Here is a 26,718-nt window from a genome sequence, read left to right as displayed (position 1 = left end):
TTCCCAACCCTGGAATCGAACCCAACTCTCCCACATTGCAGGTGGGTTCTTTACTGTCTGAGCCACCAGAGAAGCCCAGGAATTCTGGAGTGGGTAGCCTATCCCTTCTCTAGGGGAACTTCTCCACTCAGGAACCAAACTGGGATCTCCTGCATTGCAGGCATATTCTTTACTGGCTAATTGACTATAAATATGATTATTTTTAAATTGTTCCATAACCATATAAGTCCTCCTACCCAAAAGAGCTGGAAGGGGCCTCAAAAGTGATATGACTCAAGCCTCTATGGTCCAGGTAAAAACCCTAGAACTGAAAGTCCTCCTGTCAGCTTGCCCTCCCATACCCCACTGAGGCTGGCAGCATAAAGACGTGTGCTCAGTCCCTGGCTTGGCCTCGCCACCTGAAGCATGACCTTAGCCCTGCGGAGCTGGGTGAGCCTACCCTGCATAGGACCTCACTGCGTCTCAGCAGCCTTCACAGAGATCCCTCGCCTCAAATTGTTCTGTGCTTATTTTCACTCACTCAGAAGCACCTGAGTCTTCCTTCTCTTGGCCCTGCTCAGACCCCTTTGCGTTGCTGTGAAACTGTCACCAGGGTCTCAGGGTGTGTCCTGCTCTGGATCTGACCCCTGTGAATTGGAACCTGCATGAAGGTCTCCTGCCTGGCTACCCAGGGCACTTTCTGCCCACACCAGGTAAGCACTTGCTGTGAATTATAGTTGGACTTCTCTTAATAGCAGAATCTAATTAAATTGAACAATAGTGTTATCTCATCGTGTGATTCAGAGATGGTTGCTAGGGAAACCACTGGGAATATATTTAATTTGTAAATCCTATAATTGCCCTAAATTAGAGTAATTCGTGCTCTTGCTTCAAATGCATTTGGACTGAGCCAGCTAGCAAGCAGGTAAGGAAGAGAGAATGCTCACAGGTGAGCTCCCACAGCAATCTGTTCGCACTACTCATATAGTGGTTTTTCCTTCCCTTTGCTGAAAAAGGTACCGGGATTAGAGAGAAGGCCAGAAAGTGTCCTTCCAGTGGACACAGAAAACTAGAAAACCCCAGAAAGGGTCTCTCCCTCCTTATGAATTCAGTTGGTCATTGCAGAGAGACTGGGGGCAACACCAGTAGCAATGGAGAGAGATAAAAGAACATCTGCAAAGACTTACTTTAAAATGGATTTGGAGGCCTAACACTGTCATTCAAAGGGGGCTGCTAACACCAAGTGAAGAGAATCAAACTACTCGGAAAGTTTTATCTTCAGCAAAAACAGGGTGGTCTAAATGAAAGACCCTGGTGTTAAGATTTGGAAGAGGTCCTGGCATTCTCCCTGCTCAGCCTCTTCTTGATCCACATCTGTATTCAGAAAGTCACCCACACTTTGCTCTTGAACATTTCCAGTTGATGAGGCACCCACTCCTCGCCAAGGCAGCCAGTTCGGTTTTTAAACAGCCCTGATTGTTAGGAAATCTGCCTTATATTGAGTCAAAAAAAGGGGTGCAGGATGGGTGGCACACTCCCTGATTGATGCAGTCGACTGGCTAAGCTCCCAGAGGCTTGTTTATAAGCTCAGAAGCATCCTTCCTCTGTCACAGATGCTCATCACCAACAAGCCACGCTGGTACTGGGGCCCAGGAGAATCCATACAGCTGGGGACTTCTACCTTCAGATAGAGGGGAGCAGCAGCAGGGACAAAAACAGAATGTTCCCTGACACAGCGCTTGATTAAGAACAAAGCGAACAGCCGCTGTCTCTAGGGCCCGGCAATGTTTATCTCATTGTGATAAAAAACCAAAATCAAAGCACAGACCCTGTTGCCTGGAGTAAATGTCATGAAACTCTTCTCTATACAATAGCAGGATCAATAGAGGACGACTCAGAGCTTCAGATGTCACTAAGTCTGGGTGGATCATCATGCTCCCTTCTGGAAACACTATAGTTCTATGAACGTGGCTGACTGTGACATTAGCTTGTGGCTGAAGTATCCCAGTGGTGACTCATGCTGGAGTCTGCAGTCACTGAGAACCCCCCGGCTGCATCTCCTTTGTAGGTGCAACATTACATGGCCCTTACCCCAGCTCTCTTGGGACCGTGGATGTCCAGGGCTTCTAGATCCTTGTCTGCACCTGCTGTCGTTTACGAGTTCACCTTCAGCATTTTAAAATTCAGGACCACAGGGATTGCAGTCTCCTGGCTCTTTGGCACCTCTCCTGGTTTTTAAGTTCCCAGGAGGTCACTGCTTGTGGATAATTGATCTCATCAGCATGTTCCTATTCGCCTCAGCTCTAATTTATCCAGACCAGTGTGTTTAATGAAAATAAATGCCTAATCTGCCCTTTATCAGTGTCTAGTCTCTCTTTCTAATTCCTTGACTGAAAAGTTGGAGGGGCTGAGGGGTCCTGCTCTTTCTCTGATCTACTGAAGCATCATAGTTTATCTGATAATATTTATCTTACCCATGTGAGAGATAATAGTTTAGGATTTTGGAGAAAGACTTCCAACATGAGTGTTTTGTATTTTGCATAGCCCTTTCACATTGTTTAGTACCGCTTGTTTATGTGCTAATTGTTTTAACAACTTCCGGGTCTATAAAAAAGGACACGTATTAAATTCTTATTCACTCTTATTGAAAATCTAGTTTTCTGTGCCACAAATTCATAACCAAGGTTTGCCTCACTGGAGAGAAAGAAGCCAGGTAGAAGTAACTGGTCATGAATGGCAACTTTGCAAATTTCAAACTATGGAATGATGGCAGACATTGTCAAAGGAGCCCTGGGCTCTCTAGGAAGTTCAAATCACAGATAAAAAAGAATCCTAGTTTTCTCTCAGAATTCTGTTCAAGAATTACTAAGAAACTAGCTACAATGTAAAACTGCAAATTATACTCCTTAGAATGTGGGGGGTGTAGGTAACCTCAGATTTAAGAGCAAGGAGTTGGAATACGTCTGATTTAGGAAGCAGGGGTGGGAAAAAAGGACTGGGTTCCGAGGCTACATCTATGGGAAACCTATCAGTAGTACACATCGGAAGTCAGAGGAATGCACACAGACATTCGGTAGGAAAGAGGGAAAGGATCCTTCTATAAACTGTGAGTACGTGTGTGTGGCTTTTCCACCTCAGTTGTGCATCTTTGGTTAACTCACCTTACTGCTCAGATTCTCAGTTTCTTCATCTTTTAAAAGGAGTCTTAAACGGAGATAATAACGCCTTTATGCTCTAGGATTGTCCTGAAAACCAAACGAGGTCACGAAGAATATTAGAAATGCCCACGACTGTCTGCCTCCTCCCTCTCACACAGGGTACTCATCATCTCTCCCTGCTTCAGGAGAGCCCCTGCTCTGGATTCTGTGGGGGACACAATCCCCTCCCCCAATTCCCTTCTCTACTGTGATTGATTAGAAAGAGCTGAACAGTTACACCAAAGAGAAGGGAGTTGGTCTCAAAGAAAGCCAGCAATATGCTGAACTGAGTTACTTGGAACACCTTCCTTCTTTTGGGATTTTTCACTGAGAACTGACTTTTTCACTGAGAACTGATTAATTTAAATTTAAATAGCCACATGGAGCCAGTGGCAACCATACTGAGTAGCATAGGCTTATAGATTCCTTCTCTGAAGAGGGTAAAAAACAGAAATCAAAGAGCTGAAAAAATTAAAGAGATTTTCTTATCACAGGAAAAATTCTCACACCAAGATGCTGTGGATTCAGAGAAATGCCAAATACAAAGAAAAGAAATGGTATCGCCTAAAGGTATTCAAACACCCCCTTGGGAGGTAGAGATAACTGTGAACACCAGATAATTTCTGTCCTCAACAGCTATACCAAAATTCCCTGAGAGTAGAATCCAATAGTGAAGTGCTACAAAGCACGTCTGGCACTATGGAGACTAGATACTATGGAGTCTCCCCTAGTATGAAATGAATACAACCTGATAAAACACACCTTTGATTTTATCCCTAGGTTTGTGAGAAGCAATGTATGACTCATCCACACTCACACTCACCCTTTCCCAAAGATCTGAACTCACTGTGACTAAGTGATAAGTACGGGAGAAAGGTAGGGCTGGCAAATGCTGATACTAAAATCAAAAATCAAAGCTAAGTAAATCAAGATGAAGAGATTAAGCCTGGGATTCTAGTAGGGGGGCTAAAGTTTTTATACATGGGTAACACCCTCTGATGGAGAAGGCAATGGCACCCCACTCCAGTACTCTTGCCTGGAAAATCCCAGGGATGGAGGAGCCTGGAGGGCTGCCGTCCATGGGGTCGCACAGAGTCGGACGCGACTGAAGCGACTTAGCAGCAGCAGCAGCAGCAGCAACACCCTCTGACTCGTAGCAAATGCAATTCTGCTCTAGAGAAAAGCTTCCTCAACTAAGCAATTAGGGTTTCTAGGATTTCCACAGATGAAGATCAAAATAGAAGCTCTTAATAAAATTTAAGAAACAAAAGCATAAGAAAGCAAATAACTTTGGGCCAGAGATGAAAGAAACAAAGTACATCAGATTTAGATCTTCAAAGATTTTAAATATTAAAACAACTATATATGTGAAATAACTATGTATAAAGTCCTTAAAGACATAGATGACAAAGTCACAGAAATAGAATGCAATGGGCAGACCATCAAAAATAAAATGGTAGAGTTGAAAAATTAAATATAATTTTATAAACAAAATATATTATTATTATCAAATAAAACCCAGGGGATGGGTTAAAAAGAAGAGAGAATTAGCGAATTAGAAGACAGAGTTGGAGAAACTAAACAGAATATATCCCAGTGAGAACCAGAAGAGGATAAACGAGGAAGAAAGATTAATAAATGGTTACAGGTTCCAAGTGAAGACAGAAAACTGAGCACATATATCTACATATAAACTATTTTATTCCCTTCCCAAAACCTATTATTTAAAAAAACAAAAGATATATGCTCACAAATATGGGTAGAATATAAGAAGAAACAACTACAGCAACAAACTTTTGGAAAGGGAAATGAGGTGAACACATGATACCAGACTTACTAGAACTGAGCAAGCCAAATCATAAATTGGTTGTGAGGAATTCATTGAAATCCAGCCAATCTGAAAAATAAAACAAACACTAGGAAAGCAGGACGGAGGATATAACACAGAAAAGAGCATACATTAGTGTAACATGAAACAAGGACATGATACAGGAGAACTACCAAATCAAAAGTTCTTTGAAAAAACTATTAAAACTGGATTAATCAATCTCTGGTAAGACTGAGAAGAAGAGAGAAGGAATGAATATACATGAACAAAGGGACATATCAAAAAAATTTTTTTTAAAGTGGTACTAGAATAAACTACTTTATGCCCATACACTAAAAGAAACGAAAACATTCCTAAAAATATACTGCTTATGAAAGTAATTGAAAAAAAATGGAAATCTAAGTAACTTTATAATTATTAAATAGACTGAAAGAGTAGTCCAAACTGTTTTTGCAAAGAAAAGGGTTAAATGGCTTTATTAGCATATGATTCTCTCTCTATGCAGAAGAGCAAATAGTAAAGCAGAGCCAAGACATTTCGACGATAAACAGGATGAAGGAACTTTCTTTTCTGGATTACAAGGCTTACTAAAAAGCTAATGTAATTAAAACAGTGTGGTTTTGAGGTCAGGAAAGTCAAACTTATCAATGAAACAAACAAGGGAAGTAGGTCTACATTTATCATGTGGTAAGTTGCTAGATGAAGAGAGTGACCTTGAAAATCACGGGCAGGGCATTCCATAAAACATGCTGAGGTGACTGGTTATCCATATAAGAAAACTTGAAAGGTAATCCTAATTCTCATATACAAAAGTTAATTCCCAATGGATAAAAATTTTAAATATGCAAAAGGTTTTTAGAAGAAATTTCAAATACCTTTGTAACCTTGCAATTTATTAAAATGATTTCTTTAAAAAGACACAAAAACTACCAACAAAAAATGAAAATATTGACAGGACTTCCCTGGTGGTCTAGTGGTTAGACTGTGCTCCCAGTGAAGCGGGCCTGGGTTCAATTTCTGGTCAGGAAACTAGATCCCATATACTACAACTAAGACTGGCATAACCAAATAAATAAAATAAATAAATTAAAAAAAAAACATTGATAATACATCTACATTAATACTATCAAAAGACACCATGAAGTGAAAACACCAAGATAATTCTAAGAGCTGTAACTAACAAGGAATTAATATTCAGATTGCATTTTTTAAAAAATTCTACAAATTAGGACAACTTAATGAAAGTGGGAACAGAACGGGAACAAACAAGCATTTCACAGAAGAGGAAGCACAAATGACAAATAAACATGAAATTATGTTTAATCTCATTAGCAATCAGGGTAATGAAAACTAAGACCAAGAAGACTATATTACACACACTAGATTGAGAAAATTGAGATAATAGCTGGTGTTTATGAGAATGTGGTTTAACAGGGACTTTCACACACTGCCAGTAGCAGTGAAATTCCTACAATCACTTTGCAAAACAATTTGGTGCCACACAGAAGTTGAAAATCTGACTCTTTGACCGATCCACTTCATTCCTAAATACATACCTGAAGACATTTGCCCACGTGCACTGGGAGACCTGTGTGAGAACGTGAAAATGAATGAACTACAGCTATTTGCATCAACTCAAATAAATCTCACAAACATAGCTTTGAATTTTTTAAAAATGTAACTCATCTAAGGTATGATCTTTTCCTAACACTTCCAAAACGAGCAAGATGAAACAATACATTGTTTAAATATTCAAAAGAATATGATAAAATATGAAAATAAGGCAAAGGAGCAGTAAACAACCCAAGTCACGCAAGATCTTCTCAGGCTAAGGGGTGGACCTGATGCTGGGTTCACCTCCCTGACAATAACGGGGGTGGGGGGAACCCTGGGCGCTCCTTGCTGGGGGGCTGTGCCACAGTCAGTAGAGTACCCTCATTTTTCAGAGGAGCCTAACCAAGACCCTGGCGGGAGACAGTGGCGCTGCGCTCAGCAGCCTTTGAATGAGGCTGGGACCCTTGCCTCTAGCGCCGGGACGCTGGCTCAGTTGTCATTTGGGAATGATTCAACCCTCCTGAGGGGGCTTTTGAAACACGCAGGGGAAAGTTTCTGGTTGTCACAGTGACAGGAGAACCCAAAGGCTAGCGGCGGCCCTGATGAGACACACCTGCTGCCCCATCATTAGCGCCCTCGCGTCTCTCTGCATCCTCTGATTCTGTGTCTCCGCTCCTGCCCGGCCCGCAACTGCGGGACAAGTCTCCTCCCAAACCCCTTAGGACAGCGGGCTGCCGGTCCTAACTAGGAGCTTGAGGGCTGCAGACGCTCTGGTCTCACTTCTTTCATGCTGGGAATCGAGTCCTCCTCGCAGTTAAGATATCATTGTATTCGGTTGCGAGGACAGGTACAGACCACTTGCTCGCTGGTCCGGGAGCCCAGGAGCTGAAAACCGGCTTGCTCCAGTTCTGGCTGCATTCTTAGAACAGCTCTGCGCTCGGGGCTCTGTCGGCCTGTGCTAAGCTGAGCAGCGCCCTCCCCGGGACACCCTGGGAACATACACCCGGGCTGCTCTGAGAAAATGTAAACACCCATGGCTGTGAGTTGAAAGGATCTGACCACCGCCAGCTCACCAGCTCTCGAGAGTGTCTTTGTGAACACCGGATTCAGGAGGCCCTCTAGCAGAAGGCAGCCTCATGCCAGGGTGCACAGCTGGATGAGGAGTGAGAACCTGCTCCCTTGGTCAGGCACTCTGGTGCAGTGCACAGGCTGTACAACCGTACCTAGCGGCCGAATCCAGTGTCTTCCTATCACCTGGTGACCCACCCTTGGCCTCACTCAAGAGGAGCCTTTCTGGGACTGCCTAGTGGTTGCTGGAACCAGACTCCAGTTCTAAAGAGAGGGGTCCAGGTGTCCAGCCCCCATGGCCTGACATTTAAGGCTGTTTACACTTTGCTTCCAGTCTGCTTTTCTATCCATTGCATATCAGAGCATCTTCTAGGCAGGCTACTCTGGTTACAGATTTCCAAATAATGCTTGTGGAAGTTCAACTTCACATTCACACACTCGTCCTTTATCCTGCCCTGTTACCACTTGAAGACAGCTCATTTTCACTTCTCTGAAAGGTCCTCTTGGATCGGCTCAGCTCAGGAATCACTGAAGAGCACCCAGTGTACTTCCCATCGGGTCACTGGCCACACAGCCCAGGTACTGAGGGCTGGGGCTCCCTAAGAAGGTTGTAAGTTTCTCAAAGGTGGTAAGATGTTGAAGGCACTAGGCCCCCATGCTGCCCTATTTAAGAACCTTGCTGGAAGGTATTATTCTTTGTGAAATAAGCAGACAAAGAAAGACAAAGACTGCATATTTTCACTTGTGTGTGGAATCTAAAAATAATAATAATAAAACGAATGAGCAAATACAACAAAACAGAAATAGACTCACAGATAGAAAGAACACAGATAGATAGTGATCACCAGTAGGAAGCCGGATGAAGGAAGGGAGTGAGATGGGAGCAGGGGATTAAGAAGCACAAACTACTGTGTATAAAATAAGCTCCAAGGTTATATTGTACAGCACAGGAAATATAACCAATATTTTATGATAACTTGAAGTGGAGTATGGGGCTTCCCTGGTGGCTCAGAGGTTAAAGCGTCTGCTTACAATGTGGGAGACCCAGGTTCGATCCCTGGGTCAGGAAGATCCCCTGGAGAAGGAAATGGCAACTCAGTCCAGTATTCTTGCCTGGACAATCCCATGGAGGGAGGAGCCTGGGAGGCCACAGAGTCCACGGGGTCGCAAAGAGTCAGACACAACTGAGCGACTTCACTTTCACTTTAAAGTGGAGTATAGTCCATAAAAAATACTAAATCACTATTATATACTTGAAACTAATAGAATATCATGAGTCAACTATACTTCCATACAAAAAGATAAATAAGAATCTCACTGAGTACTTACCATGGTAACAAATGGCTTCTCCTATTCTCTCAGATCAAAACAAAACAAACAAACATACATACACACACACACTTGAAGAGCAAGGAATTTGGCTCCCTGCCTGGATTGGTAATGAGAACATCAGGACAAGATTGAGGCCGAATCCTTGATCTTGGTTTAATAATTTGCCCATGAACTTTGCCTGGGCTACTTTGGTCCTATCTCAAAGAAAGTGCTTCATTCTGAAGATAATGGGCCGCCTGGAGCCCATACCCCCAAGTGCCAGAGCGGGATGCCTCTCTCTCCATGAATGCTCAGAGACCACGTGAGCTGAAGCTCCCATAACAAGAAAAGCAGCCATGCCTCATAGGTGGGGGCCTCACCTAGATGCTGACTGAGTCAGATTTATAAGCTTAAGAAAGAGATGCCTTGGATGCTTTTCAAAATCTTTGGTGAGTCTGTAGCAATCTCAGCCCACTGAAAAACTCAAATCCATCACAGCTCAGCACAGCACATGTTTCAGAAGATGCCTGGAAAAGAGCATCTTGGCTGAGTTTCCCTAGTAACTCCACAGGTGCGACTAAGCCCCTATGTGATCCAGGCTCAGCTCCTGGTTCCAGAGACATCGCTGGGAGCAAAACAGGCGGAACCCTTTGCTCTCCTGAGCTTCCTCTCCAGCCCAGTGCTCGGTTCACTTTTCACGCACTCCAAGCGCTTCAGCAAGTGTTAAGGCTGTGAAAAGAAGGTCACAGGAGCCTTCTGGGGTAGTGAACGCAGCACACACACCTTTCAGAAGTATCTCCTCAAACCCCAACTGTTCCAAGTCCGTGGAATCAGTAGCCTCCATGGGACCCGGGAGCCTGATAGAAATGCAGACTCTCAGGCGCCTCCCGAGATCTTCTGAGTCAGAAACAGCACATAAGCTCCCAGGTGAACCATGTGCAGAGGAAGGTCTGGAAAGTACTGCAGTAGAGCATGTCCCACACAGACAACAGTAGGTTGTCAAAGAAGTGTGAGGAAGAACCTACCTGTTCCTCCCCTGCAAACTCTAAGTTGGCTTGTGAAAGATACAGATGTCCTCAGAAAAGGAACTTGCTTAAAATGCCAAGGTTCCTCAAACTTCCTTGAGAGCCCAGAGAAGACTCAGCACCTGTAAACATTCACTGGAACTAGCACCCTCTGAAACCCATCTTGGGCAAAATCATAATGGCTCTCTGACAGTTATGGTGCCAACTTACTTGGTTTAAACAGTTCCAGATGGAATGACCCCATAGCATGAGAACTGACAGCTTTGCTGGGCCACAGATTTGAGTCATGTCCACTGCTGGGGCTCTGGGCAAAGTTCTCAGCTCTGCAGGGCTTTTGCAGGGGGTGGAGGGGACCCAGGGACTGCTCATTCATGTGGTTGGGTTGGTCTCTGCTTACAACTGAGTCAGTGACAAACTCATGGGGTAATAAAAATACTGCATCTCAGTGAATTCTGGCCACCACATACTCACCCCCATGGTGAGAGCTAAGCTGAATAGTTGGTTGACTTGCAGTGTGATGATGTACACAGGAAATACTGCATTCAACATGGAACATGTCGTTTGGAGAAACTCAGGAGCCAGCATATGCATTCTTTATTGGTCATTTAGGAAACTGGAAAAGGATCTGGGGTACATTATACCCACAGATGTCAAGAATCCTCAATGCTGATGATCACAGCTAACATTTATGGAGCGTTTCTGACGTGCCAAGCCTGTCCTAACTCACCTTTCCCTACAACAACGCAGTGAGATAAACAGTATGAATCATTTTACACATGAGGAAACAGTGGCACGGAGTTGGGTTCCTCACTTCAAACCCTTTTCTGCTGAATGCACTGTCTGAGATCTAGGTGACAGGACCAAACCAGCCAGAGGATGAAGGGGGCCCTTGGGTCCCCTCCATCCTCCCAGTCAGCCCCCAAGAGCAGAGCTCCTTCCCCAGACCGCCAGCCAGGCAGTGGCCATGACTCATATTCGTGCCTCAGTAAAACTTCCAGTTACCATGCTACGGTCTTCCTGCTCAAATAGTATCAACCAAGGAAGTTGCATCTCCTTTGGGAAAACGTCTCTCCTGTCTGCAATTTGGGGGTGCCCCTTCAGGTGTGAGGTAACCCTCAGAGGGCAGGTGCAGGCTGCAGCAGCCTCACTGGTGGGCTGGGGCTGGGAGAGGATGCTGGTTTGCCTGATTCTGCATTTCTGCCCCAGGTGGTGTCGATGCTGCTGCGGCCGACCTGGAGGGCGGGGCCACGGGTCTGGACCGCAGGTAGGACTGAACTTACTTCTGTAAGGCTCTAGTGTCCAGCCAGCGGAGAAGGCAATGGCAACCCACTCCAGTGTTCTTGCCTGGAGAATCCCAGGGACAGCAGAGCCCTGGTGGGGTTCTGTCTATGGGGTCGCACAGAGTCGGACACGACTGAAGCGACTTAGCAGCAGCAGCATCCAGCCACTACCTGGCCTCTGGCAGGCTTCTTCCCCTGGGCCTCAGCCCCTTCTCTTTAGTGTTCAGAATAGTGATACCCCTTCCCTTCCACCCTCACATAAAGCTACTGAGAATTTCTCACCAAGTATGTGTGACAGTTCCTGGAAGCTCCTGTTTCAACTCACTGACTGCTTCTCATGAAGTCCTTTCTGGGGCTCCCTTGAGCTTTTGGCTGCTCCAGGCTGGTGGATCTGGATCATGTGAGAGCTGGCCCCATCACCCCTCTCTCAGGGATATGCAGATCTGCTGCTTTCAGATTGCATGACAGAAGCCCAGAGATGAGGACGAAATCTCTGTTCTGTGTTCAGACAAAATCCAGTGATAAACTGTCTTTGCTTTCTGGAATGACACTTAGAAGTCCCTGGGATCTAGAGGTCAGTCAGTCAGTTTATGATGTTCTCCTCATGTTGGGACACAGAATAGGGTGGTGGTAACGGAGCCATCCAGGCACAGCCGTGAGAGTTGGCTGTGTGACCCAGGACAAACGACTTAACCTCTCTGAGCTTCAGCGTGTTGCTCTCTAAGTGATGTAAATGAAGAGCTTGTGTCATGGGGCTGCCATGAGATGCTGGCACATGAGTGTTTCCTACAGAGTAGCTAGTATAATGTTGTTAACTAGATGGTTACAAGAGGGGATTCTAGGGTATACAATGTTAGAATACTTTAAAAATTTGCTTTTAAAAACATCAAATTTCTGAAGATATTTTTAAAAAATGAAATTTAGCAATATGTCCTTTCTCTATAAAACTGACATTTTATGAAGTTGGGCACACATGATAAAAGGAAAATTAGCAAGTAGAAATCTAGGGCTTATAAAATGTGAGGACTCCCTCACTCGTCCTGGGCCCCATGGCTCTCCACCCTCCCTCCATCATCTGGCTGCTGCTTTCCCTGGAGCCTGGCAGGCTCTCCACCTTCCAGTCAAGAGACGTCAGCTCTCCCTTGGAGCTGACCCTGTGCCCCAGAGATCCAGGCTGAGCAGGGCAGAACTTTCAGTTTCATCATTAACCTCCAGGTTGCCTCCTGCCCTTCGTGCTGAACTGGAGATGCAGGACTCACAAGGACCTTGAGACAGAAGCCTGGAGCAACAGGTCAGAGATTCCGCCCCTCCAGTGGCTTCCTAGACCCTCTCATCTGAAGATCATCTTAGGAGAAGGAGGACAAGGACAACATCTGTCAGGGCCTGCTGTGAGCATGCACTCACCATGTATTAATCTGCCTATAACTATGTGGGATAAGAGACTGGCTCAGGGCCACACAGAGGCTAAGATGGATGAGTGGCTGAAGCAAACAAGTAGGTCAGAGTTTGCCTTTCCATTTCATGTCAGTGTCTGCACAGTCTTTGGGACGGGGAGAGAAATGTATCTGCTAGAAATGACAGTAAAGGCAGTGAAGGGACTTGGTTAAGAACAGACTCTAGAGAAAAAATGAATTAAACCTGGCTCAGTTATTTCCCAGCTGTCTGTGCTTAATCGCTCAGTCGTGTCCGACTCTTTGTGACCCCATGGACTGCAGCCTGCTAGGCTCGTCTGTCCAAGGGGATTCTCTAGGCAAGAATACCGGAGTTGATTGCCACACGCTTCTCCAGGGTCCCAGCTGTTTTAACTTCAGGGAAATCGTTAACCTCTCTTGTGTATCAATTTATTCAGCTTTAAAATGATGGAAATACATACTTATTTCTTAGGATTGATTTTAGGATTAAAAAGAATTCATAAATATCAAAGAATTAAAATATTACCTTGCACATACATAGCAGGAACTCTATAAATGTTAGATATTATCATTGTTGTTATTGAATTAAATCCTATGAAGGTGGGAATATCTGTACATTTTGGTCACTGGTCTGCTTTAGAACAGGCTTCCCAGATGGCTCAGTGGTAAAGAATTCATCTGCAATGAAGCAAATGCAGTTTCGATCCCTGGGTTGGGAAGATGTCCTGGAGAAGGAAAAGGCAACCCACTCTAGTATGCTTGCCTGGGAAATCCCACGGACAGAGGAGCCAGGCAGGCTATAGTCCATGGGGTCACAAGAGTTAGATACAACTTAGCAACTGAACAATAACTGTGGCTGATACTTAGATGCTCCATCAATATTTGGGGTGGGGGGTAAATAAATATCATTATTATAATCAGTTAAATGGCCATCATCAAGAAATCTAAAAACAATAAATGCTGGAGAGGGTGTGAAGAAAAGGGAAACTTCTTCCACTGTTGATGAGAGTGTAAATTGAGACAGCCACTATGGAGAACAGCATGGAGGTTCCTTAAAAGACTAAAAATAGAGCTACCATATGACCCAGCAATTTCACTCCTAGGTACAAATCCGGAGAAAACCATAATTCAAAACCATACATGCACCCAAATGTTCATTGAAGCATCAGCATTATTTACAATAGCCAGGACATGGAAGCAACTTAAATGTCCAGTGACAGAGTAATGGAGAAAGAAGATGTAATACACATATATGATGGAATACTACTCAGTCATAAAAAGGAACAAAATAGTGCCATTTACAGAGCTGTGGATGGACCTAGAGACTCAAGAGAGAGTGAAAAACTCAGAAAAACAAATATTTATAATATTGTCTATATGTGGCATCCAGAAAAATGATATAGATGAACTTATTTGCAAAGCAGGTATAGACACACAGATGCAGAGAAGAAGTGTATGGATACCAAGGGGGCAGTACAGGGTGGATGAAGTGGGAGATCGGGATTGACATATATACACCGCTGTGTACAAAACAGATCACTAATAAAAACCTACTGTATAGCACATGGAACTCAACTCATACTTTGTGGTAACCTAAATGGGAAGAAAATCCAAAAAAGAAGGGATATATGTATACATATAGCTGATTCACTTTGCTGGACAGTAGCACTAACACAGCATTGTAAGGCAACCAGGAAGTGAAAGTGTTAATCGCTTAGTCGTGTCCAGCTTTTTGCGACCCCATTGACTATAGCCCACCAGGCTCCTCTGTCCGTGGAATTCTCCAGGAAAGAATACTGGAGTGGGTAGCCCTTCCCTTCTCCAGGGGATCCTCCTGATCCAGGCATTGAAACTGGGTTTACTTCATTGCAGGCGGATTCTTTACCATCTGGGCCATTGGCAAAGCAACTATACTCTTAAACTTAAAAAAAAAAAAAAAAAAAAAAAAAAAAAAAAACCAAACAACCTTACTTTGTAATGCAGACATTATTTCTTTTAACCAGCAGAGGGCAGCAAGTAGCTGTGAGTGACAATTCTGGACAAGGGTGGTTTTAAATGTTAATTTTGAAGGCTAACAGGACTATCCCCTCCTGAGGCAGTTGGTGGTTTGAAAGTTTGGTATTGCACCTATATGAGTGATCCCTACCCCTCCCACTTACCTTTATGCAGGTTAGGATGATTGGCAGAAATTCCAACTCACAACAAACCTTGGCTAGATTCTTCTCACAGGGCCAACTCATTTCCAATTTCCTTCTTACTTTCATTCTTCCTTCCCTCTCTCCCTCCCTTCTGTCCCTCCTCCTTTCTCTTTCTCTAATTCTCTCTCTCTCTCACTCACATACACACATACTCATACACACACTCTCTCACTCATTCCAAAGCATCAAGCTAGTATACTGTACTCATTCCCCAAATTTATCTGTACAACTGTACCAAGCACTCCAAACCAAGAAGTCTACAGTGGATATTCTTCCCAACCAATTAATGTTGCTAGATATAGTATAATAGAACATCTGATCTGATAAAACTCGAACCAGAGAGGTATTGTAACTTGGTCAAGGACACACAGCAATTAGTTGCAAAGTTAGAGCACCAATGAGGACATTCTGCTCTGTTTATCCCACCAGGCCATCACTCACCTCCCCTTCTACCCACAGAGGAGGCTCAAGTGGTCGCCATTTATTGGTCCAATCAATGTGGCTAATAGCTTCTGATCCCAGATGCTATTTCCCTGAGTTCTGCATCAGAGGAGCTGATGGCTTTCTAGTGCATCCCCTGGGAGGCCTAGGTACCAGGGACAGTCAGCAACCACTACCTACTTGTTTCTCAGTAAACTCGACCCCTGCCCACAGATCTGTTTCCTCCATGACCCTGTGAGAGTCTACCTTCCCTATATGGCAGGGCCCACACCAGCAAAGTAAAGGTGAAGACATGGGGAGCCCCTAGGCAGCAGAGCACAGAGGGCTCTACTTCTCCAAGGCAGCTTCTGGCATCACTGGAGGCTGGAAGGGCTCCCACACTTCAGCCTCAGGGCTGCCCCAGAGTCTCAGCTCAGGGGTGGCCCCAAACCACAGCCCCACCGCCACCCCTCCCCTCAGCTTGCTAAAGAGGGTCTTTCCCAACCATTTTCCAAAAAAACTTCAGAAAAAAGTATCTGAGATTCCTACTGAAAAACAAATTCCATATGAATTTAATTAAAGAAAACTTCAAAAGAAAATTTAGAAAAATAGAAAAAAATATGGATGACCTAAAGCATTAGATTAAGATTTCCTTCAGCATTACAGAAAACGTAGATTATATGAAGGAAAAGATTTACAGATTTGATTACACAAAATTTAAAAGCTCCATGCCCCCAAGAAACATCAAAAACAAAATTAAAAGCAAGTAGTAAATTGGGAAAAGTTTGGTTACGGGTATGAGAGACAAAGGATGAATATCCTAAAGCAGAATGTCAGAGGAAGACAGATGAAGAATCTGAACTGACAACTTAAAAATATAAACTCACAGTAATGTGTTCAATGTCACTGGTCATGTAATAAATATAAAATGCTACTTTTTTGCATCTTGAAGCGGCAAATGTCAAAACTACATAGTGTCAGTGAGGACGTGAAGCCACAGGCCCCATTCTACAGGTGGCATGTTTCTGGGGGCCATGGTAAGCTTTCAGGTGTCCATGATAAATGCTTTTCTTGATAGTTTTTATAAGCACCACTGTATTTATTTATTATCTATTGCCACCCTAAAGGAGATCAGTCCTGGGTGTTCATTGGAAGGACTGATGCTGAAGCTGAAACTCCAATACTTTGGCCACCTCATGTGAAGAGCTGACTCGTTGGAAAAGACCCTGATGCTGGGAGGGATTGGGGGCAGGAGGAGAAGGGGACGACAGAGGATGAGACGGCTGGATGGCATCACTGACTCGATGGACATGAGTTTGAGTAAACTCCGGGAGTTTGTGATGGACAGGGAGGCCTGGCGTGCTGCGATTCATGGGGTCGCAAAGAGTCACACATGACTGAATGACTGAACTGAACTGATTGCCCCCTCACCACCTCCCCCTCCCAGTCAATACACATCTTAGTGACAGAGACATGGCTTACTGATCTGTCCCAAGGACTTAGGATAGCATTGGCACATAATAAGGTGTTTGACATACACTTAACAAATGAATAATTGAACTTCTGCCTAGTAATTCTACCGTTAGGAACTGATCTTGAGGCAACCATCAGAGATCTACAACCAAGATTTATATCCAAGGATGTTCATTTTAGTATATAATAGTCAGACTTTGCAAATCATTTAGATGTCCAAAGTAGGGGTTGTAATAAACAAATGATGACATATCCTTATCAGAGACTACAATAATAAAGTCATTAAAATCATGTTGTAGGTGATGGAAAAAGGGAAAGAGTTTTACAATATAGTAAATTGTAAAAAAGGCAGGTTACATAATACTGCTTTCTAGAGAATTTCTGGAGAAATTCTCCAGAAATCTTCCATATATAATATGATAGTAATACATGCAAAATACATGATAAATATTATATACATATGTATATTTGATATATACACATGTACATGATATATACATGCATATCACAAGTTGTGTAACACTGACAGTTTTATCTCTAAAACTTGGTATGATCAATGAAAAGTTTACCTTTTGTTTCTGACTCTTACGCATCTCTCCAAGGTTTTTAAAACAAGCCTGTTTTGCTTTCAGGATCTGCTAGGCACAAAGTGTAGCACCCATATTCTTCAAACTGGCCCTGGCTCCAGGTAGCTAACAGCTCAGGGGTGACCCTGCACCAACAGAGGGCAGGAGCCGCCTAGACTCTGCCTCCTTGCTCAGTAGGGCTGCCCCTCACCCTCGGGGCCTTCCCAGTCTCCCACCTTCTCTTTGTCTCCTCTGGTGGCCTTCCAAACCTGCATATGAATTCTTGACTCAGAAGCTGCCTTTAGGGTAACCCAGCCAAAATACACATACGTGATTTAAAGCTCTTGCCCATTCCTAGGAACAACTGCCTTTGTGAAGCATTTCGCAAACAAAGGAAGAGTCTTTAAATCGGACTCCCAGTTCTCCTATGTCTTGACTGGCTTCTGGCCTTTCGTGCTGCCCATGAAGTTTCCACTGAGTCAGCATGTGAGGAACGTCCGCCAAGCATGTGCAATGAAAGACCCCGGGTGTTGGCCATTCCTGTTTATGGCTCACTTTCAGTCTCTTGGTGTCCCTGAACTGAGAAGAGTTCATCATGGGAGTGAAGACCATCCTGACCTTGACTTACCTCGATGTAAAAGGTTGCTGGATATAGCAGCCACTTGAAGGAGCTCAGCGCCTTAAAGGAGCGCAGGAGAATAATGAGCAAGATCGAAGGGGCTTCCTAATCAATAAATGCAAGAGGTCTGTTTGCACTGGCACCTGCCCCTGCTCAGGCTGCCACGCTGCCATGCCTTTGCATCCATCCACAGTGGACCTGGCCCTGCATTCGGACCTGACCCTGCATTGCTGTAAGACGTCATTAATACAAGCCTCCTTTACAGTTCTTGCAATCGGGGCTGGTGAGGGCTTCAGAGATCACCAAATTCAAGGGGGATAGGGTACAGGCAGTCGTCTGGAAGATCCCAGAGCAAAGTCATATGCAAACTATGACAAGAACTCACTAAAAAAGCAATAATCATCGTTGAGCCGCTACAAACTCCCCCATATGAAGGTCTGACTTTTGTCCTAAGAATTTGCTCAGTGATAACCGTCATCCTCCCTTTGGCCAGAAGAGGGCAGACACTTGCCATCGATGAAAACGGAGAGTAGGCAGATATTTTCTTCCTTTGGAATAACATTTCCCAATAAGGTCATTCTGTTCTAATGAGAGCTGCAGCTCAAAACAAAATTCTTGACTCTTCTGCTGCAAGTAAGCTACTTAAGGGGCAGGTTCAGAGACTGAAGATCTCTTCTTGGTTCCAATTTTGTCATTTCACCTCTCTGAACCTCACTTCTTTATTACGTAAAGCAGACAGCATGTGACTGGGAAGTGGGTGCATGTGTAGTAAGTTGCTTCAGTCATGTTTGACCCTGTGGACCGCAAACCACCAGGCTCCTCTGTCCATGTAATTGTCCAGGCAAGAATACTGGAGTGAGTTGCCATGCCCCCCTCCAGGGGATCTTCCCGACCCAGGGATCAAACCCAGGTCTCTTATGTCTCCTGCATTGGCAGGCAGGTTCTTTACTACTAGCGCCATCTGAGAAGCCTCGTGACTATGAAGAGGAGATATTAAAGGAAACACATGTAAATTATAAAAAGTTCCATATTACAAAACACCAACGCATGAAAAAAGGAGTTTAACAGTAATAGGGTGTATGTGTGTGTGTGTGTGTAGACAGAGAGACAGTGGGACAAAGAAGGGGACCAAGCCAAGGGAGGCAATTCTCCAGCAGTTGAAACCATCACTTTCTGCACCTAGAAAGGACTTAACTACTTTCATTGATATATCAAATTGTGCGTATTTTATAAGTTAAAGATGTGCTTTACCCACTGAATCTGTGTGTGAGAAAAGTGAAACTCATATGTGTAAAGTCCTAAAATTTAGCTGAATACAATATTTTTGGTGATATAGGCATACCTTGGAGATACTGCAGCCTTGGTTCCAGACCACTGGGATAAAGTGAATACCATAATAAAAGGAGTCACATGGATGCTTCGGTTTCCCAATGCATATAAAAGTTATGTCTACACAAACTGTAGTCTGTTCAGTGTACAACAGCAGCATGTCTAAATAACAATGCACATACCTCAGTAAAAAAATATTTTATTGCTAAAATAAAAAATGCTAACCATCATCTGACAGAGGGTTGGCATAAAGCTTCAGTTTTTAAAAGGAAAAAAAAAGGCAGTATCTGCAACGTGCGATAAAACGAGGTATACCTGTATTAATTTTTAAAACTGTGTCTTAGTGGTTAAATGTTCATGAGAAGCAAAGAAATAAGAAATAGATAATTGTTCAAATCTAGGGCCATTTTTCTTAGGATTTGAACCCTAGTAGAAGTATTATTTTTCCACTAATCTGTGCCAGCTAGAGCTATGCTGCCGTCTGATAATCATATCCGAGAATAGTGAGGAACTAGAATACAGTTAACAGGGCACTGAGGCAAGGGTCTGGAAAGCACATCTGGGGGAGGGACTGAGGAACTGAGACATGAGCCTGAAGGAGAAAAGTCCTGGCTAGGACAGGACGTGTGGGAGGAAGACAAAAAGGCAAAGTCACAAAGAGGGTCTGGTCTCCATACACATGGGTCTTCTCAACCTCTGAAGCCAAATGCCTGGTCATTGAGACAGGAGGCTCCCAGACAGTAGGTGGTTCAAGGAGTGCCCAGAAGATCCCTCTGATGTGAGGAGAGAAGAAAGGCATTGCTGACACAGTCTCAGAAACCAAGTCACCCCCATACAACTTAATCAGTCACAAAGCAAAGTGTGATGAGGTAAGAGCAAGCAGCCAAAGTCAGAAGGATTCTCATAGCATGAAAGGTTGATGGGACCTTCTATGAGTGAGGGATAGACTCACGGGAGTCAGGCTGCATCCACACTTAAGCCTAATTTACTGCATTAACATATCCTGATGCTGAATGGCTGTGAAAGGAGCAGGGTCTGATTGAACCAAAGGAAGAAGGAGTCCACAGCAGTCAGAGAGACTGGGATGAGCTGAGGTGCATTCACTGGTTCACCCACCAACCCTCCCCAGCTGAATTCCCACATTGTGTTAGGCACTTTCCAGGGAGCTGTGTGTATTTCCTTTAGAGGAACAGGGATGATCCCTCAGGCTTTATCATGGTTGAGATGTTACTTCTTTCAAGTGCACTCATTCCTCTGTACTTTTATCGTTTATCCACCAAAAAAGCCCTTTGTATTTCCTCTCTTGGCCTCCATGGTTACTCAACAATAGCAAGGTAGAATGTGTCTGGAATGAAGGAGACATAAGACATAGCAAACTTGTCACTATAAAAGACTGTATAGAAATTGTCATTCATTGAGATGCCCCAATGTGGTCAGGCAGCCTCTCAGAATTTGATCTGTCTGAAAGAGTTGACAATATAGAGTTTCTGGAACTGCTAAGATGAGGATGAGACCCATAACCTGCCTTCAAACATTTTTGTAGACTTTCTCAAAGTACCTGCAGGGATCCCAGGGTGCGACTTCCAAAAGCTTCACGAGCTCTCAGGCATCAGAATTGAGGCATCATCTTGGTTCTGAGAAATGATTAGAATTACCTGGAGGTTGTGAAAGAAACTACTTATTTCATTATTATAGACATTTTCTTCCCCTAATTTCCTCCCTAAATGTAGGATTAACACCTGGTGAACCCACTAAGTTAATATAAAACTGACTTTTTTCTATGGGAAATACCGATTGTATTTTACCTGTTTGTTGCATATAATGGCAAGCTTTCTTATTTTTAAAAAGCAGACAGTTGGCAAATTTTAAACTCATTACACTTACTATAATATTCTTCAAAACTACATAAACATTTTAAGACAATTCTTAAAACATATACATGACCAATAATTAATTTTTGCTCTGGGTTGATAGTACTTACTAAAGGCTTTTTCTCACCTTTTGAAGAGTTTCTTGAACTTTCCGCTGACTGAAAACAATGCTGTTCTACCTGCATTGATGAAACCAAGAAATTCTTCAGGACAACTCCAAGCTCACTTCACGTTCAAGGAAAAAACAGAAAACAGAACACACAGAGGGACAGGTTGCCAACTTCTCTTCTTTTGACCTCAAGTTTCTCCTCCAGCATCCATTGGTTACTTCTGTCCTGTCTCTGGATAAAAGTGACCTTTCACTCCATCAGCTTCTGTCCTTTATCCTGTCGCTGACCTTCCTTGGGGCTTAAGCTACTTCATCATCATCTTGACTTCATGGCTGACTCTCACCCTCAACGTCTACAAATCCAGTCCCATTCTCTCCCCAGACTCTGGTTTCTCTTGGAGTCACCGTCCTACCTTTTATCTTCCCATCACGAGCACTCACTGACCTTATTCTACATCTAATTTCTGTGCTTGCCAGGAGGTCCCACACATCAGTGCCGAATCCAACATGCCTCATTCAATCTTTAAACACTGTTGAGTTTCTCAGGGTATCTAACTCCCCCCACCCCCCTACCCCCCGCCTTGAATCTGGTTCTTTCTTGGCTTCTTTGATACTTTGCGTGGCTGTGAGTCACCTATCTCAGTTTCCTCTTGTCACCTCTTGAATATGGCCATGCCTGGTTCACCATAGTTATGTGATGTTTTGATGCTCCGCCAAGCCCAACTTCATTCTCAGTGATGGCGGCAAAGCCCCCTGCCCTGATGGTCTGCTTCTCCTCTTGCTTCTGTTAGCTTGTCATTTCTTCCAGAAGAGGGCTTTTAAAACCCGGCCCAAGCAAATCCACACTTCTCATCTGGCCCACTTTAGTACATCTTTTCCGACTGTGTGTCAGCTCAAAATGGACTCTCCATTCTTCAGAAACCTACCCCAACCCACAGGGTAATCTGCTAGCGGCCATTTGACTTGGTTTCCTGATCACCGTTGATCAGCAAGGGGCAGCCACTTGCCTAAGACTGGGCCACTCATGCACCTCCCCTAGTTCAGAAGCTAGAGCGACAGACAGCTAGTAAATGGTACTGTTTTAGTGGAAAGGTCCATGAATTACTGGTATTAGTGCTCTTGGAAAGTTCTGCTAAAGTCTCTGTTTTAGGTAGGCTTGCTAAATTTGACGTCTAGTATTGATACAGACCCTTAGTCTATCACTGGACTCACTGATGCTGCTCCTCCAGGAACCCTTAAAGGGCCATACCATTCGCTCGTCTAGAAGGGCTTGACATTTGACTCTGCTGTTGCTTTCCATGTCCACATTCAGAATGCCCAAACCTTGGCACTTCTGTCTCCAACACTAATCTGCTCTTCTCCATGTCCTCTACTATCACCCTGGTTTCAGCCTTTGTTGCTCCAGCAGTAATTCTGATCATATCACATCTCCACATAAAACCCCACGCTGAGTCTGATAACTCTTCCCACAGCATTAAGGACCCTTCTCATTCTGGCTCACAGATGCATGGGGCTTACCTTCTGCTATTTCCACTCCTATATGCCAGCCAGGCCTGATGACCAGCCTTATCTAAACATTCTCCATTCTTCGCTTCCTCTCTGATTTTTGTACTGCTGTTCCTTTTGTCCTTCAGCTCTGGTAAAATCTTACTTCTTCTTCAAGACCTATCTCAAGCCCTTTTCTGATCTCCTTGGAGAAATTCTGCCTCCATCCTCTGAGGCATGAGATTACTTGTCGTATTTTAAGTTTGTCTTCCCTTTCAGACTATGAGACATGGGCTACATTTAAAGCCTGGCACCACAGTGATCAGTCAGAAGTGGATGCTGAGTACACTGGATCAGACATGGTCAACTGTTTACCAGGACAGGAAAAGGCCTGGGAGAACAGCCAAAACCAAAATATTTCCTCCCATCACTACCATGGCTTTCGCCAAAATCAGGGAAAAGAAAGGATAGAGAAGGAGTGCTGAGTGGGTAAATTAAGTGGATTGTGTCCCAAACCTCCAGGCATCAATGTCTGAAAAACAGGACACTCATGAAATTGTCTTTAAACTCCAGAAAGAACAAATTTACACAGTTTTAGAGTTTAAAATGCATTTCCATACACATTAACTGATCTAATTTGCACTGCCAACCCGTGAAGCAGTTAAAAATTCATGAATGGCTGTCTGTACGTGAGGGAACAGCCAGGTCAAGTGGCTTTAACAAGGTCACGCTATGTAATAAATGTCAGACTTCTGCTAGGAAACGCCGCCTTCTAACCTCCCACCCACTATTCTTTCTCTGCTGTACTACCTCGCCTTTCCAATGGCAGAGTTAAAGTACAATGGGGAATTGGGCATAGTAGAGGAGTCATAGTCTACTTCTAAATCATTTAACTTCCCCCCCCACACACACTTTTTGCCACACATGCCATCCAGTGGAGGTTAACCATGCAGTACAGAAAATGTTACCCTATTTCCAGAAATATATACTGCCCCCAAAACTTTGATGGCAAAATATTTTAATTTTTCATAAAGCTATTTCCCCCAACCCCAGAGACACAACTCGAAAAAAGAATCTGCATGCATGTGTTCCGGCTGAGCAGGAGGACGAGGTGTGCATATACATACATGCATATACATACAGGTTTATTTAAATGATCAGATCTACACTTTTGGAGGCTGTTTGAAGCATCTTATCAAAAGAAAACACATTTTAAGCAAGAGGTTAAAAAAGTTTTTTAGACCCAAAGGCCATTTAATACAATAAATCCTACTTGGATAGTTTAGTAAACATTTTTTTAAAAACCCACATCCACAGATGTTAGTATTGGATACACAGATTTGGTTTCAAAGCTGAAATGCCCCTGGTGTAATAGATCTTCTCATGAAATTCGGTTATTTTAGATTATGCCTTAAAAAATAGGGACACATATCAATTGACAAATTAAATATTAACTCGATAGGCTACCTGGTGATATAAATAGGGAAAAAAGTGGTCATGGATTAGGAGTGAGAAGACTATGACACCAGCCCATCTTGGACTGCAAAGAATGTTAAATTCTATCCTAGAACCTAAAACAAGAAAAAAAAGTCAAATATTCCACTCCATATAGACCCCATCTGGCCCAAACCATCCCCCAAGGAGTGCACCCCCAACACATGAGGTTTACTAACCACCTGCTACAGATGTTACTATGTCACTAATCAACAATGATCACAGAAAATGTGTCATACCAGAGGTTTTGTTATCATACACAACACATTAGTGGCTGCAGGAGTCTTCCTCCGAAAACTACTTGTCGGAAGGCAAGCTGACAAATGTCCACACTATTGGTCCAAGAGACAGAGCATTTGTTGGCATGTGGAGCTCTCTGCATGCTCCCCGTTCCAGTAAAAACAGCTGGGATGTGGTGGACAGTCCCAGTCGGGGGCTGCATCCACCTACTCCTGGGCCTCCTTGCGGGTCAACTTGTAGATCTCAGTGGGCCCGTCCACGTGGGTGATAGTGGTGGTGAGCTGGAGTTCTTCCCCACTGTGCACCCCCAGATCACCTGAAACAGGGATTTTGCTGTTAGATGTGATCAAGGAGGAAGGAGAAAGCAGGGATTCGCCTCACTAACAGCTGTCCAACCAGACCTCTTTCACATTCTGAGTTTAGAGAGAAAACTATGGCACAGACGCCTAAAACTGGGGTTGACTCCCACCCTTTGCACTCAGACTTGACAGTAATTTCTTAACATTTTTGTCTTCCAAAAAAGATTTTAATAACAGATGAGTCAGCTTAAGGCTTATATTATTCATAGTAATTATTAACATTTAATGAGAGCTTACTTTGTGCCTACCGCTATTCTCAACACTTTATACATGATCTCTGTCAAATGCTTCATGCTGTTTCTGTATCTATTGAGATGATCATGCGGTTTTGCCCTCTGAGGCAGGCACTCTGGTCTTGCCAGCTTTACAGGTGAGGAAGCAGGGAGGGAGGCCAAGAAGAGGTGCAGACACATGATGAAGGAAGGTCTGATTCCAAGACCACATACACATTTGCTGTGAATAATTTACAAAGCAGCTATGCCATGTGAAGGCCAAGAAAACCTGCCTATATTTACCAAAAGATTGGATGGTACTACATGTAATGCCTTTAGGAATAATTAGGGCGTTTCTCCACCAAGAAAAATAGTACCAGAAATGTGCTCTGAATTTTCTGTTGCCTCCAGGATTCTACACAACACCAGTGTTTTGGAATCATCACCAGTGAACACAGGTATTCCTCTGCTAAAATGGCATAACATGGCCTCTTCTCAACTATCAGGAGAAAAGTAAGTTTCTATGTTAAACCCTTAAAGTCTGCTACCTGCCATAAGACATTTAAGTGAATAATATATAATTACACACATGCTTAGTTGCTTCAGTCATGTCTGACTCTCTGCAACACCATGGACTGTAGTCCACCAGGAGGACTGTCCATATTTCCCAGGCAAGAATACTGGAGTGGGTTGTCATTTCCTTTTCTGTGAATATATAACTGGCAAAGGGAAAACAAAAGCACCCACACCCAATGCTTCTCAGTTAGGCTGTGTATGGGGTGCATGTATATAGTCATATTTGCAGAGAGGGGGACTGCAGAACAAAAGGTTATGGTTATATCTGGGATTTTTATACTTACACATGTACACATATGATTTCATAGTTTTGGGGATTAAAATTTTTCCCAGTTCAAAGCATGGAATTAAATACACAAGCTCTGTTTTCTACTGGGATTCCATACCTTTACTTAGAAGAAAGCTCTCGCCTGACCCTCAGGACTAACATCTTGTCATAGTTTAGGACCTGCTGCGCATCCATGAATCTGAAGGCCTGAGGAACCCAGGGGCCACCCCACTCACTGGCCCTGCAGGCCGCCTGACTGGTGCCCTTCACGCGCGCCACATGGTGTTAGGTTTTCACTGTAGACCCTCAGAGGCTGTGGAACTACATCAGTCGTGTGAAGTGCTGGCATGGTGGCTCTCTACCAGGGGAATCCTTCGTCCTAGAAGGAGGGTCATTAGTGTTGCAGAGACTGCTAACGGCAATCTGGGGCTGTACTAGCAAGCAGCCCACCACCTTCCTCTTTAGTATGTTGATGAGTATCCCCTCCTGTCACGTGGGAGACCAGGGTTCGATGCCCTGATGGGGAGGCAACATGCCCTTTTGGGCTTCCCTGATAGCTCAGCTGGTAAAGAATCTGCCTGCAATGCTAGATACTCCGGTTTGATTCCTGGGTCAGGAAGTTCTCCTGCAGAAGGGATAGGCTACCCACTTCAGTATTCATGGGCTTCCCTGGTGGCTCAGATGGTAAAGAATCTGCCTGCAATGCGGGAGACCTGAGTTCGATCCCTGGGTTGGGATGATCCCCTGGAGGAGGACATAGCAACCCACTCTAGTATTCTTGCCTGGAGAATCCCAATGGACAGAGGAAGCTGGTGGGCTACAGTCCACGGGGTTGCAGAGTTGGA

The 26,718-nt window shown here is 43.9% G+C and overlaps 1 protein-coding gene and 1 long non-coding RNA gene across 2 annotated transcripts in view; both read right to left on the bottom strand.

Moving 5' to 3' along the window:
* LOC136150378 (uncharacterized) overlaps positions 1-21,659 on the bottom strand; it is a 38,657-nt gene extending 16,998 nt beyond the window's left edge. Inside the window, exons 1-3 of the long non-coding RNA XR_010659816.1 lie at positions 21,258-21,659; positions 20,818-20,893; positions 3,141-3,224 (exon numbers count right to left, since the gene is read on the bottom strand). This is a non-coding gene — a long non-coding RNA (uncharacterized lncRNA). The remainder of the gene's footprint in view (positions 1-3,140; positions 3,225-20,817; positions 20,894-21,257) is intronic.
* Positions 21,660-23,848: 2,189 nt separating this feature from the next.
* Positions 23,849-26,718, bottom strand: part of WLS (Wnt ligand secretion mediator) — a 113,338-nt gene continuing 110,468 nt past the window's right edge. Inside the window, exon 12 of the mRNA XM_065911221.1 lies at positions 23,849-24,774. Within this exon, the coding sequence (XP_065767293.1) occupies positions 24,665-24,774 (110 nt within the window). The 3' untranslated portion in view covers positions 23,849-24,664. The remainder of the gene's footprint in view (positions 24,775-26,718) is intronic.

The sequence above is a fragment of the Muntiacus reevesi genome, chromosome 1, assembly GCF_963930625.1.
Source record: "Muntiacus reevesi chromosome 1, mMunRee1.1, whole genome shotgun sequence".
Classification (NCBI taxonomy): Eukaryota; Metazoa; Chordata; class Mammalia; order Artiodactyla; family Cervidae; genus Muntiacus; species Muntiacus reevesi.
The sequence above is the reverse complement of the archived record's forward strand: the minus strand, read 5'-3'. Positions and strand labels throughout refer to the sequence as shown.